This window comes from Sinohyriopsis cumingii, unplaced genomic scaffold (genome assembly GCF_028554795.1).
Source record: "Sinohyriopsis cumingii isolate HCF-2022 unplaced genomic scaffold, ASM2855479v2 utg000624l, whole genome shotgun sequence".
Taxonomy (NCBI): domain Eukaryota; kingdom Metazoa; phylum Mollusca; class Bivalvia; order Unionida; family Unionidae; genus Sinohyriopsis; species Sinohyriopsis cumingii.
The window spans coordinates 438,144-456,657 of NW_028315919.1; the positions used below are offsets into that span (position 1 = coordinate 438,144).

The 18,514-nt window shown below is 36.4% G+C and overlaps 1 protein-coding gene across 2 annotated transcripts in view; it reads right to left on the reverse strand.

The window, feature by feature from the left end:
• Positions 1 to 18,514, reverse strand: part of LOC149773571 (small subunit processome component 20 homolog) — a 169,552-nt gene that overhangs the window by 13,215 nt on the left and 137,823 nt on the right. For both annotated transcript variants that reach the window (XM_089946373.1, XM_089946372.1), the window contains exons 53-58: positions 15,828 to 15,977; positions 14,540 to 14,659; positions 13,608 to 13,670; positions 6,038 to 6,169; positions 4,685 to 4,826; positions 2,755 to 2,924 (exon numbers count right to left, since the gene is read on the reverse strand). In XM_089946373.1, the coding sequence (XP_089802499.1) occupies positions 2,755 to 2,924; positions 4,685 to 4,826; positions 6,038 to 6,169; positions 13,608 to 13,670; positions 14,540 to 14,659; positions 15,828 to 15,977 (777 nt within the window). The remainder of the gene's footprint in view (positions 1 to 2,754; positions 2,925 to 4,684; positions 4,827 to 6,037; positions 6,170 to 13,607; positions 13,671 to 14,539; positions 14,660 to 15,827; positions 15,978 to 18,514) is intronic.

Sequence of the window (18,514 nt, forward strand, 5' to 3'; positions counted from 1 at the left end):
ATTAATACGTGAAGGAGATGAATGAGGTTGCGATAGGCAAAACATTTCATACACTGATGGATGAAGTGCTGGGAAGAGAAAAAAATTCTGACTTCTTCAAGTTCACTAGGAAGGAAAGGTGGGTGAAGAGCGAGGCCAGGCTATTCATTTTGTTCAATAAAATAGTTACCATGTGATTTTGAAAATTGTCTTTCAGGAAAACTTCAGTTGCTGTCTGAAATAAAGACGTGAATAGGGTGACAATACTGTTGTTTTTGAAAATGACCTTAGGATTATACTGAGATCGAATGAGAGAACATACAACTAGAAAACCGCTTCTTGTAGGACAAACTGAAGGAACTTGCATGAAGTGTAACTGATGTAGTCAGGACATGGAAATATGTCAGCCAGTCAGATTGAGGCTGATTGCAAATTCTGCGCTTTAGAGGGAAAGCCTTACTGATTCTGATGTTTAAATTTTGAACTTTGACACAGTTATGTATTTATTGAGACAGCTGAGATCTATCACTAGCCTGAGTTTGCCATTGGCTTTAAACACAAAAGTTAAAATCTGTCATGGAAGGGAAAAACAAAAGGGATGGGTTTGGATAAATGAAATCCAAAAGCCCTTTTGTACTGCTGTTGTTAAGTGGACTTTAGCCATGTCTCCCTCTCCATATAATCATCTCTTCTCTGTGGCTGAGGTTGTTGTTAATGAAAAGTCAGAGGATGAGGAAAGGAGATGGAGGTGCAGTTCTTGTGCTTCATGCTTTTGTACATCTTGTATATGACTGCCAAACAGTGATGCTGTTTCAGAGCTGATGATCAGAAGGTGTCTTGCAGTAAAGTTGCAAGAAGCAATAAGGGTGTCAGTTACAGAATGATGTACTGCCCTATTAATCACTGAATGATGTGGGATACAGAAACACTGCCAGATTTCTTCAAGTGGGGAAAAACTGCTAAAGATGCTAAATCAGGCATTGATGATATAGCCATAATTTTCCAAACCAATTTTGAAGTTGCATAAAAAAACATTTTAAAAAGCTGTGTGATTGACATGTTTAACCGTAACAATGTTCTCAGAACATTTACACTCCAAGCATGTTCAGTGCCAGTGTAATTAAAAAGATACTGATAATAAGTTTGGGAGAAGATAGCCTTACAATTGCCTAGGTTCTAGTTTCTGTGCAAACGACTAGAGATTTGCTTATTGTCACCAATGGAAAGAGGAGACAAAATGAAAGTTGTTTATCCTTGTGGCCAGTATCTACTTGACCTTGTATATCTGGCTCATGCATAGTGTAGGTAGACACTCGGTGATCAGATCAAGAAAATTTAAAGACTGGCGGCTTTAACGCTAAACTGTATCTGTGCTATTGTTCTATCAGAGTAAGGCAAAAATCCAGGTTTTCTCTTCTCCCACCATGAGGGTTGCCTTCTTATCTGGAATGCTTACATGTCTTTGTATAGCATACCCAGAAGCATGGAAAAAGTAGTCTAATTTTACCTTGGCGTAACATGGTATTTCTCTATATTTTGATATCCAAAAGGACCAGTTGCCACCACCTTTCTCAACACGATTTTAATAAGCAGCAATATCTGAAACTTTTAATTCTAGAAATCTTGACCTAATTTACAAATATATCCAACAGAAAAATAATGATAAACTTGTAGTTGTGGCTTGCAGAAATATTGTAAAGTATCCCTAATAACAAATCCCGTCTTGACTTTTTTTTGGTATACTCAGTCCAAACATTCTCTAGTGCCATCTGTGGGATGGACGCAATACTATCATATTTTCTATATGTCTTCCAATAATGTTTGTGTTTATGCAAAAATCATTTTCTTGCCTTATAATGTTTGGACATCATTTTAAATGAATTCTGTTTACCTGCTTATGCTTTCAGACACAATTAAGCTATGTCCAGAGATGGAGGTGGGGGGGTCTCCTGTCCCTCACTAAAATCCCCCATGTACACAAAATTATTACTAAAAAATTGTATTTTTCCCTTTTTTTTCACACTTTGCTCCAGTGTTGTATTTAATGTAATACTGCCTGTGGATCACATGACTGTGAAGCAGCTAAGCAAGACAAAGCAATTCAGTTTCATATTCCAAGTAGCATAAAACAATTAACAGCCATTTGAATCTGTTGGCTGGGTGGGTTGGCTTCTATGTTTGAAGTTTATCAGTACCATTTTTGTAAGCTTTTGGTATGACTCGGGCGGGGTTCAAACCCACGCCCTCCCGCTTTTGAGGCAGACGCTCTAACCACTTGGCCACCGAAGCGGTTAGAGCAAATGCAATGGCTTTGCTGTAATGTGTTTTTCAATCCCAGACAGAAACCATCTGGCAATGATCTGCTGTAATGTGTTTTTCAACCGCCGACAGAGACCATCTTGCAATGACCTGCTGTACTGAATTTTTTAACCCCAAACAAAGAGACCATCTAGTAAAATTCATTACATTCTGCAGCTTCCTATTATGACTGTCAATATGAAGTTTGGTTAGAAAATATTTGAAAATGCCACTGTAACTGACAGTTTTGTGTTTGACCATTCACCCCTCAAGAGCCCCTTGTGGATCAAGCCAATGTTACTCCAAAGGCAATATGACTAAGTAATTTTATTAAATTCTCTCCATCAATTTTAGAGATGTTGTTATGGGCAGAGAAAATTACATAAGCAGTTAATTTTCAACACCATGGATAAGTAATAGATAGTTTGTCCAACACACTGATTAAAAAAATTAAATAAAATGTAGCATTCTTCGTACCTTTGTAGTTGTATTTGTCTCTAGGTAGCCATGAATAGTGTCCCCTGACAGGTTGACTGGTTTGCTGATTAGATCCTCGGGTTTATAAGAAGCAAATAACATTCCAAACAGCTGCGCTGCTGCCAACTGAACCCATACATGGGGGTGACGCAAATGAATCTGGACGTGATCTAAAAACAATTACAATATGTCATATGGGCACCAGAAAAGGATGCTCTCAATCTATTAAGCCACTCATTTACAGATATTCTTTCATGAATGTGTCACATTTACTAAATTTATGCAAATCTGACAAAAATCAAATATGACAATTAGTTGCAACAAAATGGCTATATAAGAAAAATGAATAAATCTAACCTAATCTGGTTCTTTCAGCACAAATTATTTCCATTAAAACATCTCTCATTACATTTTACAAATTATTCCATTAAAACATGTTATTACAATTTTACAAATTATTTCCATTAAAACATGTCATTACAATTTACAAATTATTCCATTAAAACATGTCATTACAATTTTACAAATTATTCCATTAAAACATGTCATTATAATTTATAAATTATTTCCATTAAAACATCTGTTGTTAAAATTTACAAGTTATTTCCATTAAAACATGTCATTACAATGTACAAATTATTTCCATTAAAACATTTGTCATTATGATTTCATATGGGTAACCTTTGACTGAACAGTACAACCTTGAGTATGATGACTGAACTGTACAGGCATAGTCACACACGTGTATGATGACTGAACTGTACAGGTGTAGTCAACCTTGTTTATGATGACTGAACTGTACAGGCATAGTCATGCTTGTATATGATGAATGAACTGTACAGGCATAGTCACACTTGTGTATGATGACTTAACTTTACAGGCAGTCACACTTGTGTATGATGACTGAACTGTGCAGGCATAGACACACATGTGTATGATGACTGAACTATACAGGTGTAGTCAACCTTGTTTATGATGACTGAACTGTATAGGCATAGTCATACTTGTGTATGATGACTGAACTTTACAGGTAGTCACACTTGTGTATGATGACTGAACTGTGCAGGCATAGTCACACATGTGTATGATGACTGAACTATATAGGTGTAGTCAACCTTGTTTATGATGACTGAACTGTACAGGCATAGTCACACTTATGTATTATGACTGAACTGTACAGGCACAGTCACACTTGTGTATGATGACTGAACTGTGCAGGTATAGTCACACTTATGTATGATGACTGAACTGTACAGGCATAGTCATACTTGTGTATGATGACTGAACTGTGCAGGCATAGTCACACATGTGTATGATGACTGAACTATAAAGGTGTAGTCAACCTTGTTTATGATGACTGAACTGTACAGGCATAGTCACACTTGTGTATGATTACTTAACTGTACAGGCATAGTCATACTTGTGTATGATGACTGAACTGTACAGGTGTAGTCACATATGTTTATGATGACTAAACTGTAAAGGCATAGTCACACTTGTGTATGATGACTGAACTGTACAGGCATAGTCACACTTGTGTATGATGAATGAACTGTACAGATGTAGCCACACTTGCGTATGTACAGGTATTGTCAAACTTGTGTATGATGACTGAATTGTACAGGTAAAGTCAACCCAGTGTATGATGACTGAGCTGTACAGGTATTGTCAAACTTGTGTACAATGAATGAATTGTACACGTATAGTCAACCTTGTGCATGATGACTGAACTGTACAGGTGTAGTCAACCTTGTGTGTGATGACTGAACTGTACAGGTGTAGTCAACCTTGTGTGTGATGACTACTGACGGCAACAGAAGTACTCTTTATAAGCAGGTGATACATTGGTAGTTAAACTTATTTATGCATTTGTAAACATAGAGAAATTGGCATTTATAGACAGGTGGTCATTACAGCAGACTGTACCTACCAAAGATGATATTCATGTTCTGTCTCCATTTATCACTGTGTAAGACAGTACCACACTCCTGTAGGACTTTGCTCAGAGTGTTAAGTGAATTGTAAAGAAGATGATCCATATCCTGACTAGGGGTCTCACCCTGGCGCTCCTCCTGAAAATATTCATTTGCAAACTTTTTTGGAAATGTTTATTCATCATCAGATCTGCCAACCCTAACAAGACCTTCTCAGTAAGGAAGGTGAGTTTTTCCATATGTAAAACCAACTTTCAGTAAGGTGTTACAAATCATCACATTATGCTATTGTCAAGTTAGAAAGCATGCATTTAAAAAGCTCAGATATGTGAATCAATACTAAGGCAGTGACAATAAATAATATCTTCAACTAAAAAGTTTGTCAAGTTCCCTCAGATCTTAATTACCTCCAGTACAGTTTTAAAAACTGCATTTACAAACTCTATGAAGCTTACTGGCTTCTTGTTATTTCTCAACCTGATGTAATTCTTGGCCTTCTTTTTTCAATTTCATTTGAGAATGGCAATCATCTCTCCTGCCATGAGACAGATGATATCCAATACACTGTTTTTCCTCCATAGAATCTGAATATTTCTTTCTATTCTTCTGTATTATTAAAACTTTTTAAGAGACTTAATGGCCCTTTCAAGCAGAACATGTAATGTGTGTTGGATGCCATTTTGTAAACATTCTAAATTTTATAATCATTAGTCTGATCATGAAAATGTTTTGCATTAAAATAAATATTTGCAAGTGAAAGCATTTGAGGTACTCATGCAAAGTTTGTCTGGTCCCCTACCAACTCTACTGAATCTAATATTAAACCCAGATCTGAATCAAACATGGACAAGCCAGTCTCCAGATTTTACTGCAGCAATCATATTTCTGTAATCTGTGCTTTTGTTTGGGAAGTTCATACTTAAAGGTCATTTCCTTAAGACTTACTGTCAAATCATAAGGGTTGGCAGGTCTGTTTCATAACATTCCTGGAAATTACTCAAACTGAGTACTTATGGTGGAATTTTTAATGATGGAAATTGTTCTACAAGGCCCAGGAACTGAAAATGTTAAAGCCTGAGACACTAATTTTAAAATTCCAAAGAAATGATCCAAATTTACAAAAATAAATGTATTTAAATTAATTTCTCATTGCAAAGTAAGCAAGACATCATGAATGTTAGAAATTTCCTCAACTTAAAACAACTAATTACACAAAGCCGCCACATTTCAATTAGTCTATGATGATTAAGATTCAGTCAATCTTGTTCCTGTGATAGATGGAAAAACTACTCACATCAAACAGAAGCAAGGTCTAGATCTGACTAACAAGTACTGTTTTATTGTCGCACCTTTTCCCATTTCCCTGGTTCAATCTGTTGTTCTAAGACAGGCAGCAGTGTTGATAAATGGTGCTCAAAATTTGAAGCTTCTACCTCCACAAACAAGCCGACCAACTGGGCTGCCATAGTCCTCAGTAACACCTGAAATAAATCAGCAGCATTCTGTTTGATAAGGAATGCTCTACCTAGTTTGTGTATGTGTAATGCTCTACCTAGTTTGTGTATGTGTAATGCTCTACCTAGTTTGTGTATGTGTAAAGCTCTACCTAGTTTGTGTATGTGTAATGCTCTACCTAGTTTGTGTATGTGTAATGCTCTACCTAGTTTGTGTTTGTGTAATGCTCTACCTAGTTTGTGTTTGTGTAATGCTCTAACTAGTTTGTGTTTGTGTAATGCTATTTAACACATGATTAATTTGTTATTTATATTCATATAACCATAATAATATTTCCATATCTGTAACATGAATAAAAAGCAAATTTTTTTTATAGTAAAATGTTTCTTCAATAATAGTTAACTAATGATAATACCCTCTGGGAGAATTACTACTACCTTGCAAATCCAATCCTCGCTGGCTAACATGTTTAAGCTAAGAAGCTAAACGTTATCTTCCCACCCAGGTGGTAGGGTGATCTCCCCTTGGTTGAGGGATTGGTTTCAAATCTGTGAACACTTCAGTTACTACTGGACCTGATGGCACACTACCTCATGGATGTAACTGCAGGGATATTGTGAGGGTGTATGTGTATTATGATCCGTTAAGTATTATTGAAGAAACATAGTTTACTAGATAAATTGGTTTCTTCTTCAAACACTTTACCCAATCATAATACCTTAGGAGAACAAGTAAATGGTGGAGAGAGATACAGCCCCTTACCCAGGAGAGACAATCTCTGGTTCCATAAGAAGACAGTTTCTAGATAACCCAACTCAACCAAAGAATAGACTTCATATATTGTGTAGTGGCTTTGAAAGAGAAAAATTTTCCCTCCTGCAAATCCAGTGGAATACATGCAGCTGTAGTACAACCCAAGAAGGTAACCTATTGTACCTAGGCTGTAGGTTCAACTGAGTTAAGCCTTTTAAAATGAAAGCTCTCTGAGCTGGAAAAGTGAACTTGAATCTCCATCCCATGGCATTGATAATGCAATGCAATATTTGTGGCAACTACCCTAACTTTGTGAGCCAAGATGTAAAGCAAATTCATTTGGTCTGGGGTTATTTTCTGACGTATAGAATGAATAGCCCAATTTATCCATGATGAAAGTGTCTCTGCTGATATCATCTTTTCCCTCTAAGAGGGGTAATAACAGGTGTGATCTCTCTTGTTGCAAGATTGATGAGGTCATGCTGCCCTGGCCTTCCAGATCCAGAACTGGTGAGACAAAGGTCAGGAGTTTTGGCATTGCACCTTGTCACAAGGAAGTCTGCCACTGGTTAACACCATTGGGCACATATTTGAGTGAAACCTGAGAGATGAAGAGACCATTCTGTGTGTAGCAGTTGATTCTTCTGGGACAATACGCCTGCCAATAAATTTAATTTGTCTGGAATGATGAATTTGGACATGGAGATGCCACTTTAGGAAATCCCCAACAAGAACACAAAACTCTGGGGAATTCTTTCCACCTTGCCAGTGGAGATAAGCCACCTCATTGGAGTTGTCAGATAGAATGAGAACACCTTTCCAATTCCGATCCTTCAGCTGCCAATGAGAAGTTTTTGACATGGCTTTCATCTCCAGACTGTTTATATGTAAACGCTGATCCTGAGGGGATGTTGGAAGGAGGTGTGCTCCCCCACCCCCATCTGTGTACTTGTATCCATACAGATTGTGATTTCTGGAGGTTGTACTGGAGAGGCATACCCAATATAAGCCCAGTGAGGTTGCCCCATCTTCTGAGATGGAATGTGCAGACTGTGTGAAGTTGGTCTAATGGGCAAAATCTTTGCCTCCATTTTGGACAACAGAATCATTTGCAATGTGCACATAAACAGGTTACCTAGGACTAAGAGTTCACTGCTGCAGTAGATCATCCCATAAAAGCAAGGAAGCCAACATTGTATTGATTTTCAATGCTTGTTCCTGAGGGAGACAAACTCTGTTTACTTGCATGCTGAAAATCATACCTAGATATTCAAAATGTTGAGATGCTTTAAGGTCAGTTTTGCCCTTGGTGTACAAAGAAACCAAGGTTGAGAAGGACAGTAAACAAGAATATCATGTCTGGCTCCAAGATATAACTCACCTAATGTTTTTGAAGAATGTAGTCGAGGTAGTTAATGTTGCCACAATGGAGATGGTCCATTTTCTAGGTCCATCATTTAAATGATACACCAGGGACAGATGGTCAAATGGGAGTGCCCTGAACTGGTAAATTATGTCTCTGTAGGCGAATTGCAACTTCCAGGAAACAATGTGAAAGGGGATGTGAAGATACACATCTTTAAGTACATACTGGTTGCATAGTCTTTGTCAAGGTGTTTCCATCATAAACCAAATGACAAAGGAGGATGTGTGCTGTAGTGATACAAGAGGTGCAATGAGGTGATACAGAGTTCCATGGAAACCACTTGCCACTTGTCATGTCCATAGGTCACTGTGCCAAATCTTGTATCATTTGGCAGCAAAGAATTGAAACCTTCTACCTACCTATATCTGTGATAAAGGCAGCATGAATATGACATCTTTTTTTCTATAAGGAGGCTCTTGTGGCTAGAAACAGTGTAAAAAAATTATCACCTTCTCTCTGTCTCTGTCCACTTTTGCTTGGGAGAAGTGTGGTTTTCAAAAGTTAGATTCAGTTGGACATCTTCCCAGTGGCTCTTGTCTGAGGGTTGCCCCTGTGACCTTTTGATGACTGCCTTGGAAATCCCTCTACTGTTGCTGAGACTGCGAGGGAAAGAAATTGGTCTCAATGTGGATTTTTATCAATCTGACCATTAAAAAGGCGACTAGAAAATATAGGTTGCAAGCATAGCTTGACCTTATGGTGGTCTTCAGAAAGGTGGAGGTTAAGAGTACTGCATTTTGTTTGGCAGTTGTGCATTCGTAGCTGCTGTTAAGTTGGGCAGCCCTGTTAAAAATGTGGGCCATTCTGGAAACAGGCTTCCATACATATCCTGTTGACTTCATGGAAAGAAGATACACTGTGTTCCCCTCTGAAAGATCGCCACAGATTCTAGATCCAACACAGAGCCAATAACCACGACATTGCATACCAAGTGCTGTATCACGAGATGACTTCTAATCCACATGTACCAAGAACAACTATGTCATCCCAAAGCTGCAATATCTTGGTTGACAAATTGAAAATTGTTCTGTGAGACTTAAAGAACTGCCAATAAAAGTTCAAGGGAAGGTGTCTTTGTGAGAAAAAGAGTTGGCTGACACCTGGGTCTTATAACTGACGATATAAGCATTCCAGAATGTCAGTAGCTCTGCCATACTGTGGAAGTAATTTGAAATTAATTGTTTCTGTTTAGATAAAAATAATCAACTGATGCCAGAACTTTAGACCAGACAGTTGTAGTAGGAGGAAGACGAATGAACTCTGGTGGCAGAAGGTGGAAAACTTCTGGAGTTGAAGCCTATAAGGCCAAGTCTTTGCACATATATAATATCTAATAACGATAAGTGGACTTGCCAGCAAGTTTCAGTGGATAAAGATGTTGAAGCTAACATCTCTTGTGCTACTTGCGAAGAAGCTGGAGAAGAAAGTCGAGGATGGTGGCTCACTAAACTTGCAGAACATCCTGAGTTACTTCCATGCTGTCACTAAATAAAGGATCCCTTTGAGTGGAAAACGCTTGAGAACAAAGTGAAGCAAAATCTTTTGGATACTTAAGTATTAAAGCTGGGCATCTTGCATAGGGAGAGTCAAGTGGCACTATGAATGTATAACCTGGGTTCATGAAACTAGACAAACTTTGTTCTTCTGTTGGCTGATAGTGGTCATACCAATTACAATCACAGGTACATTGGAGAGTCTTGCTGTAATAGAACAGGTCCGTCTTGGTTGGCAAGACTTTGTCCAGTTTTTTAGATTGGGACAGGGTAAAGGATAATCCACATAGCTGGTATATAATTTGCTCTTTATCTCATTCCCCAGCCAGTGATATGGGATTGAACCCTAGCATGCAAAATGACGTCCTTGTCCCTCAAGGTGACCATCAGCACCTTTCCCTTTAGTATCCCTATCTCCGCTGCCCATTGATTTCTGTCCGTAATATGCAAGTCTGACATATATTTGTAGAATTGTAAGTGAACTAAGCAACACATTTACAAATGTTTTTCAGTCTGGTCTTGCCCATAGTCTAAATCTGTAAGACAAAACAGAGCAGACAACATATACAGATGTAGTGTGGCATGTCATGCTATGACAATTACCCATAAAAGGGCACATAAGGCGGCTCATACAGTACATTATCTGAGTGCTATTATTAACACTTACAAAATGGACACTAAAATATCAATTCTAATGAAAGTTATCTGTAGGAAAGGTTAAGTGACTGCCTATACAAGTAAAATCAGTGAACCCTTGCTTACATTAACAATTAAGTCAATGCTACAACAAAACTAAACATTGAAAACTTACCTCTATGTATCTGACCACATCATAAACTATACAGCAATTCAATTAATTCCATTTTCCATAGTACACACCATATATTCACATAAAAATGCAATGATTGTTGTTGCTGTTGTTGTAGGGTTCAATGCCATTTTTCAGCACACGATAGGCTATACATGGCGGCCAGTATTAATGGTGGAGGAAGAACCCGGGAACACCCCAGAAAGAACCACTGACCCACGAGAAGCTACTGGCAAGCTTCTCACATACCCACATTGGCTGAATCCAAGACTCGAACCCACGCAGATAAAGGTGAGATGGCAGTGATTCGTAACGGACAGCGCTTTAGACCACTTGGCTGCTCGGGGCCCCTAAAAAAATGCAATGAAGCGCCATTCTTTATACCTATGAAGTGGACACTATAATATATATTCTAAGACAATGTTACCTGTGGAAAGCAAAATGATGACCTATACAGGTAAAATCAGTCGAGTGTCATGTACGTAAATGCTAACAGAACTCTAAGTCTAGATTAATGTAGAAAACTTACCTGTATTTATCTGACTGTAGTGAAAACTATATAGCAATATTAGACAAGTTTTCTATATCACACACCAAAACTGCGCCTATTTAAGTACAGCTATAGTAATATGAGGGGATATAATCACAACCCATGCTGGTACCTATCACGGGCAGCTACATGTGTGTGGATGGCAAAGTGATGACACTGAAAAGCCAGAAACTTTGTCAATGAAGAAAATAAACAACAGAAAAGTTGGAAATTAATAGATGGTGTATACTTCCCTTCAAATAGAATGCTCCCCCAACTTCCTTAATGGTAGAAAACTATATCTGGATTGCATGGAATCCCTGTTTGTAAAAAGTGTGCTACTCAACAAGAGCAAAAGTAGTAACTTGAGTATTTATGGGATTTGGCAACAATCCCTGAATCAAGAGGAGATCACTCTAACTGCCACATAGGTGAGCAGATAACTTTTTGAATTTCAGCTAAAATATTTTAGTCTGGGAGGGCTTTTTTGTGAGACAGCAGTAGTTCTCCTATGGTATTATGGCTGTTTTTGAAGAAGAAATTAGCACTTTTGTAAGACTTGCAATGTTTCAAAATCAAACTACTGTCAGAATACTGGAAACAAAAGTTTTTATATAAGATAATAGTAGGTCTAAATCTTTGGCAATAATTATCTTTGCAATATGAGACTGTAAAGAACTACACATCAAAATAGTGAGAGAAGACTGGATATGAAACTAATTTTACAAAGTATTTGTTGTATTATTCTGCTGAAGTATACGTCTTTCCTACATGGATTATAACATTATATACAGTGTATACTCACTTATACGATGAGTCTAACTGCAAATTGCACAGACCCATTTCTACCAGTGTATAATGCACCAGTAGATCTGGATCTGTGCAGTTTGTTAGGAATAATCAATAGAACAAACAACATAGACCCTAATCTGTGGGAGGATTATGCTATGACAGATCAGGATCTTTGTTATTTGCAGTTTGACTTGACTTATAAGCATGTATATACATTAATAAAAGTGTGTGCATGCCTTGGTGAATTAATGATTACTTAAGGCTTAATTATAAATGATGAATAAAGTCAGCACTATCAAAGGACCATGAAACAAAGTAGCAATAACTGGACAAAAATGAAAGTACTCACTTTGATGATGTTCCAAAATCGTGTGTGTAAAAGATCACATGAAACAAATTTCATACTAATACATGAAAAGGAACAATAAATAGAAAGGTTTAAAAAAAATGTAAATTTACCATCCATTCTGTATAACAAAACCATCATCGATGGTATGGTCCAACTAAAAGATTATGTTTTGTCTAATTATGTAGAACTTCTTATGATGCAGCCTATATACAAAACCATATTGCTCTGTGGTAACTGAGTTTTGATTGGTGAGTGTAGCACTTCTTATCAAGCATCTACAAACCAGGTCACATTACTATGAAGGTAATAATTTCTGAAAAACTTAGCTAAACACAAAGTTAATTCAGGGCACTTTAGATTACAATGATCTAGTTTTGACTTAAGGGTGTAATACCTTTCATGGTGCATCTTGAAGTCAATTTACACGACTCTGCAGACAACACTCTGTGAAACTAAGCTAATTACAAAGATTTACACAGATCACTGTTTTTGGTAAATACAGATCACAGTGACCTAGACATCGTGCAGTACTCCTTATGGTGCATATTTATCCAAAGTTACAGAACTTTGCAAGCAATAATGTCGGATAAACTTGAACAAACATGAACCCAGATAACCTGAGCTTAACACAAAAGTTTGGCAAACACCACTGAACCATGAAATATAAGCACCAGCGATTCAGTTTTAACTGTTGCTGTAGTACTTCCAATGAAACATCTACATACCAAATTATCTGAGTCTATGAATAAAAGTGAGAAAACGACAAACCCTTAGTACAATGCAGATGTCAGATTAAAAGACAGAACCACTTCTGGACAGGCATTATCAATCCATAATGCTGAAAGTGCCTTGCCATTTGGGTACAATGTTAGTAAATTAGTCAAGCCAGTTAACCAGTCTGACAGAATCTGGCAACAGATTTGCAAACACTGCAAAAGCCTTGTTAAACTATCTGTTAACCAGTCTGACAGAATCTGACAATGGATTTGTAGACATTCTGAATGCCTTATTAAACTGTTTGCTAACCAGTCTGACAGAATCTGGCAACAGATTTGCAGACATTGCAAAAGCCTTGTTAAACTATCTGTTAACCAGTCTGATAGAATACATGGGTCAACACTGTAAATGCTTCATTGAAATGTTTGCTAAATTTACCAAAAGCAAGGCAAGTAAATGGAAACAAATACAACTGATGAAACAATTAGATATATACATCTTGACTGGTCCCTCAGGGTAGTAAAATTTTAAAAGCCTGTTTCTGAACTAGTATAGGAAGTAATGAAATGATTTAAATGAACTGTGCTGTCATACTACCTTGCTGTCACTAAACCACTTCATAGTAATGGCAAACAGCTCATTTCGTTTAGTATGGGCCAACTGGAAGTAGAAAGATTAAATTTTATTTCTACAGACTTCATTCAAATATTGTCTTATCACTGTCATACAAGTTAGTTTTGATTAGACATTAACAGTGCATGAAAGAAAACATTAACGCTCATTTTACACTAACCACTTAGTATTATAAGAACAGGAGGCTCAAATTGGTCTGATACTGTTCATAAGTGTAACGTTACTTAAGCTGGTGAATAAAAATTCACTCACATACTGAAAGTGAGCAGAGAATATAAATTCTTAGAATGAGTGGAGTTAATCTGTGCAGTCAGCAATATTCCAAGGTGTCCTTAACCTCAGAGGCCCTGCCCTTGGAGTATAACATGCAAATCACTGAGACCAGTACCCAAGTAACAATGGTGGTTCAGTGATTCAGGCATTGGACATGTAATCAGAAGGTTGCAGGTTCAAGTCACACCATCTGATCAGCATGAATTGACTAATACATTTTTCTTAATTTATTTATAAAGGTTATAGGTGTCTTTTCTCTTAGTACTTAAATTTGATAATAAAAAGCATATTTGATTAATATTACTTTTAGAAACTAAAAATACAAAAATAGCTGTTTACAATTTTCAAACAAATGAACTAAATTTTTGGTCTAAGAAATTCTGCTTTAAAATTGTTCCTCCATAGAAAAAGGCATTCATTTTTGTATTTAGCACAAGCTGTCATATTTGTAGATTGGCATCATCTGAATAAAATGAGCTTCTGTTTTGTGGTTTTTGAGAAACTGTAAACAGCAATGACTAATGGACAAATCATGACTCACAATAGACAATGAACAAAGAGAAATACCATAGCTTCACTTTGCCTTGTGGCCAGGTGAGATAATAAAATACAAAGTTGTATACCTTGCCAAGAAGTGACTTAATGGCCAGAGCTGTCAGCTTTCTACATTTGACTGATTCATCATTGGCCAGGGATGCTGACATGGGGAGGTAGAAAAATGAGGCATACTCTGCCAGAGTTTGCTGCAAAAGTAAGTACAATTATTAGGTAATTACATGCACAATATTTGTTTCTAGGAAAAGACATAAATATCAATATACTCTAATGGGACCAGAATGATGAAAGATGGTTTCTAAAGTGGGGTTCAAAGGTTTCATAAGCAGAGTTTCACCATACAATGCATCCCATATATTCGAGCTTATAAAGTGAGTCCAACTACAAACAACACAGACCTTGATCATAATGTGCTAGCATATCTGGGTCTATGTTGTATGCTATACTGATTACAACTAATAAACTGCATAGATCCATTTCTGCCAGCATATGTTGCAACAGCAGATCTGGGTCTGTGCAGTTTGCAGTTGGACCCAACTTATAAGCAGCTATATACAGTATATAATTTATAAAGGAGGTAATACAAGTAGGAATCAGAGGTACTCACTGTGGATGAAACCATTACAAATTATTCTAAACAATTACTAATATGTGATATGCAAGGACAGAATTTACAACCTAGCACATTCAAATCTTAATTATGAAATTACATTTCCTAAACAGACCGATATAGAAATATATTTTGCATCTCAAATGCATGTGGCCTTAATCTCAATAAAGAAATATTTTGTCTCAATATCATGTGATCTAGATTTAAATAGAGAGATATTTTCATCTTAAAACCATGTGACCTTGATTTAAATAAGAAAAATATGCATCTCAAAAGCACGTGACTTTGCTTTAAATAAAAGCAACCTTTTTAGAATTTGAATAACCTGGCATCCTAAACTATGCAGGCATATTACATAATTGCCACCTCATATTTATCTGACCTGATACCAGAAACTGTCTGTAAAATTGGCTAATAATGCTATAATTTCAATATTAACTTCTGTCTCTTCTTTTTAAATTAAAAGAATGTTTACACTGAAGTTACAATAGGTGTTAAAAAAATTACCTAACAGATGATAGTTATCATTATGCCAAAATTAGCTTTTGAATTTCAAGTAACTACTCCACAAATAAAATCTGCTGTCTATTTTAAAAAAGTAACAACACATGACAAGCATAAAATTCAAGCAAATTTCAGCTAATAAAATTAATTGGATGATTAGTTATTAACTAAATTTAATGAAAACAAAAGTATTAAAAGTTAATGATGAATAATCATCAACAATTTTCAAAGTCCTTTCACACCTGAGGAAATGTTGTAAAGATTGTGGCCAACAACTCCAGTGTAGATTCCCTTCCAGCCTCTGTCTCATATGACAACTGAGTGACATAAAATTCCAAATGTTTCTGTAGTTTCTTTCCTAGTGGGTAGTCCAGCATGTACTGCAACATGACCTGAAAGGGGTACAGTACTATTAGTGTTAAATATCATTTACATTTGCTGGCACAGAGGATTAATGGTACAGGTCCTGTAATGACTCTTATTTACAGGGAATGGAGACACAATGGAACAACTGTACTGCATATAATCATTTATAAATCTAGTCCAACTGGAAACTGCATAGACCCACATCTCTCATCACATAATGCACTGGCAGATCTAGGTCTAAGAAGTTTGCTAGATACAATCAGTAAAACAAATGACATAGACCCTGATCTAAAGGTGAATTATGCTTTGCCATATCAGGGTCTATGCTATCTACATTTGGACTCTTACACAAGCATTGTTGTTGTTGTTGTTGTTATAGGGTTTAACGCCATTTTTCAGCACAAGATAGGCTATATATGGTGGCCAGTATAATTGGTGGAGGAAGAACTCTGGAAAACCCAGGGAAGAACCACCGACCCACGAGAAGCTACTGGCAGGCTTTCTCACATACCAATGTTAGCTGAGCCTGAGACTCGAACTCTAGCAGACAGAGGTGAGATGGCAGTGATCAGGAAGGGTGAGCGCTTTAGACCACTTGGCCACTCGGGGCCCCCTTACACAAGCATATAATGAATACTATTATTTTCATGATGCTAAGATATGACTTCATAAGTACTGGAAATTGTTACTTTCTCATATCATGATACAAATATAAAATAATGAAATATCATCCAGGCAAGTACAAATGTTAAAGTATGTGAGACTGCCTATTATCTCGCAAGAAAAATGACCAATATATATATATATATATATATATATATATATATATATATATATATACACACACACACACTCGCTTTTAAGTTGAGTCAAACTGCAAACAACAAAGATCCTGATCTGCCATAGCATAATGTTCCTGCTTTTTTTTGTTTTACTGTAATAACTCTTATTTACTGGGAATGGAGACGCAATGGAACAACTGTACTGCATACAATCATTTATAAATCTAGTCCAACTGGAAACTGCATAGACCCACATCTCTCATCACATAATGCACTGGCAGATGCAGTTTTCTAGAAACAAACAGTGGAACAAATAACATGGACCCTGATCTGAGAGTGCATTATGCTTTAGCAGATCAGGGTCTATGTTGTTTGCATTTGGACTCATCATATACATAAGTGTATACATTGCAGCTGGACTCTTCTTATAAGTGAGTACATGTGGTACATGAGCTTGTATAGAGAGTTCCTTTCAAATTAAATTCATGAAACTCACTAAACAGTTTCTATTTTTAGCTGACAATAGCATGCAACCATTCAATGAGTTAAATATTTTTCATTAAGAATAATCAAAAATGTAATATTCTATTTATGACATAATAAAAAAGGCTGATTTTTTTGGACAAAATCACATGATATAGTAATGATCACTACGCCTTTGCCCTATATGACTTAATAATGTTTTATGTGATTACCATAATGTTAAAATAATGTAGAATAATGTCTTGTCACATAGTCGGCACACTTTGCCTATAGTGTGTGCAGTTTAATATTCCTGATATATTATAACATGTGAACAAATCACTTTATGTGATTCTGATTGGTCCAGATAAGTTCATGAAATTATTGTGCAGTATTCTCTTTACTGACTGGCTGTGATTGTGGGAAAACTTTTTAAACCCAGCCTTCTGGAGTTTTTTGTTTTCACTGAACATTTTTGGACACTGGCCAGTTTACCCCCACAAGGGTTTGATATGTCGTATATAACATGAAAAATGGCAAAACCCCCACAATAAGAACAATAACAACAAGTAAAACTACCGGTATTGCTCAGTTGATAGCAAGGGTGGGGGTGGGGATGGAGATGGAGGGGCAGTATATCTGTAGCATGGAATCCACCTGTTATACAACCTTGGTTTAAATGTGAACTTACAGAAGTAAATAAACTCATCTTTGTTCACCTAAGAATATAGACATAAACTGGTCTCCCCAACTGACAGAACTTTATACAACCACAGCATATTTACGCGGTAAATATGTGATACAAGTCTGACTCAAAAAGAGATTTGTTTACGTCTTCTGTCTAATGTTCCAAATCAAATACTGCAAATATCCGGTCACAAATATATTACAGTAAATATGTATATTTCTGTATCCAGTAATCTTCTTTTCACAAACATATTGCAATAATGTAATGTTTAGTTGTGATGTAGAATTTCAAAGTAAACATTGGCACTGTGTTGTGTAGGCCAACTCAAACCAGTACTGTGCAATGCATCAAACAAAGTGACATCACATGCATTGGACATTTTGTGTTTATTGGGATGGACACTTATTCTTTGATTTATACTTAGCAAAAATGTGTAATATATACTATTTCAACTTTGTTTGGGACTTTTTTATGCACAACAAATAAAAGATACCATGTCTGTCAGATTGAATGAAATTATTCATTCTTCTTTCTATCTAAATAATTTCTACTCAAATAAAACTATGTGATAAAAAGAATTTCAAATGGGTAATGATTTAATATTGAATTTATACAACTTGTTAAATAATGT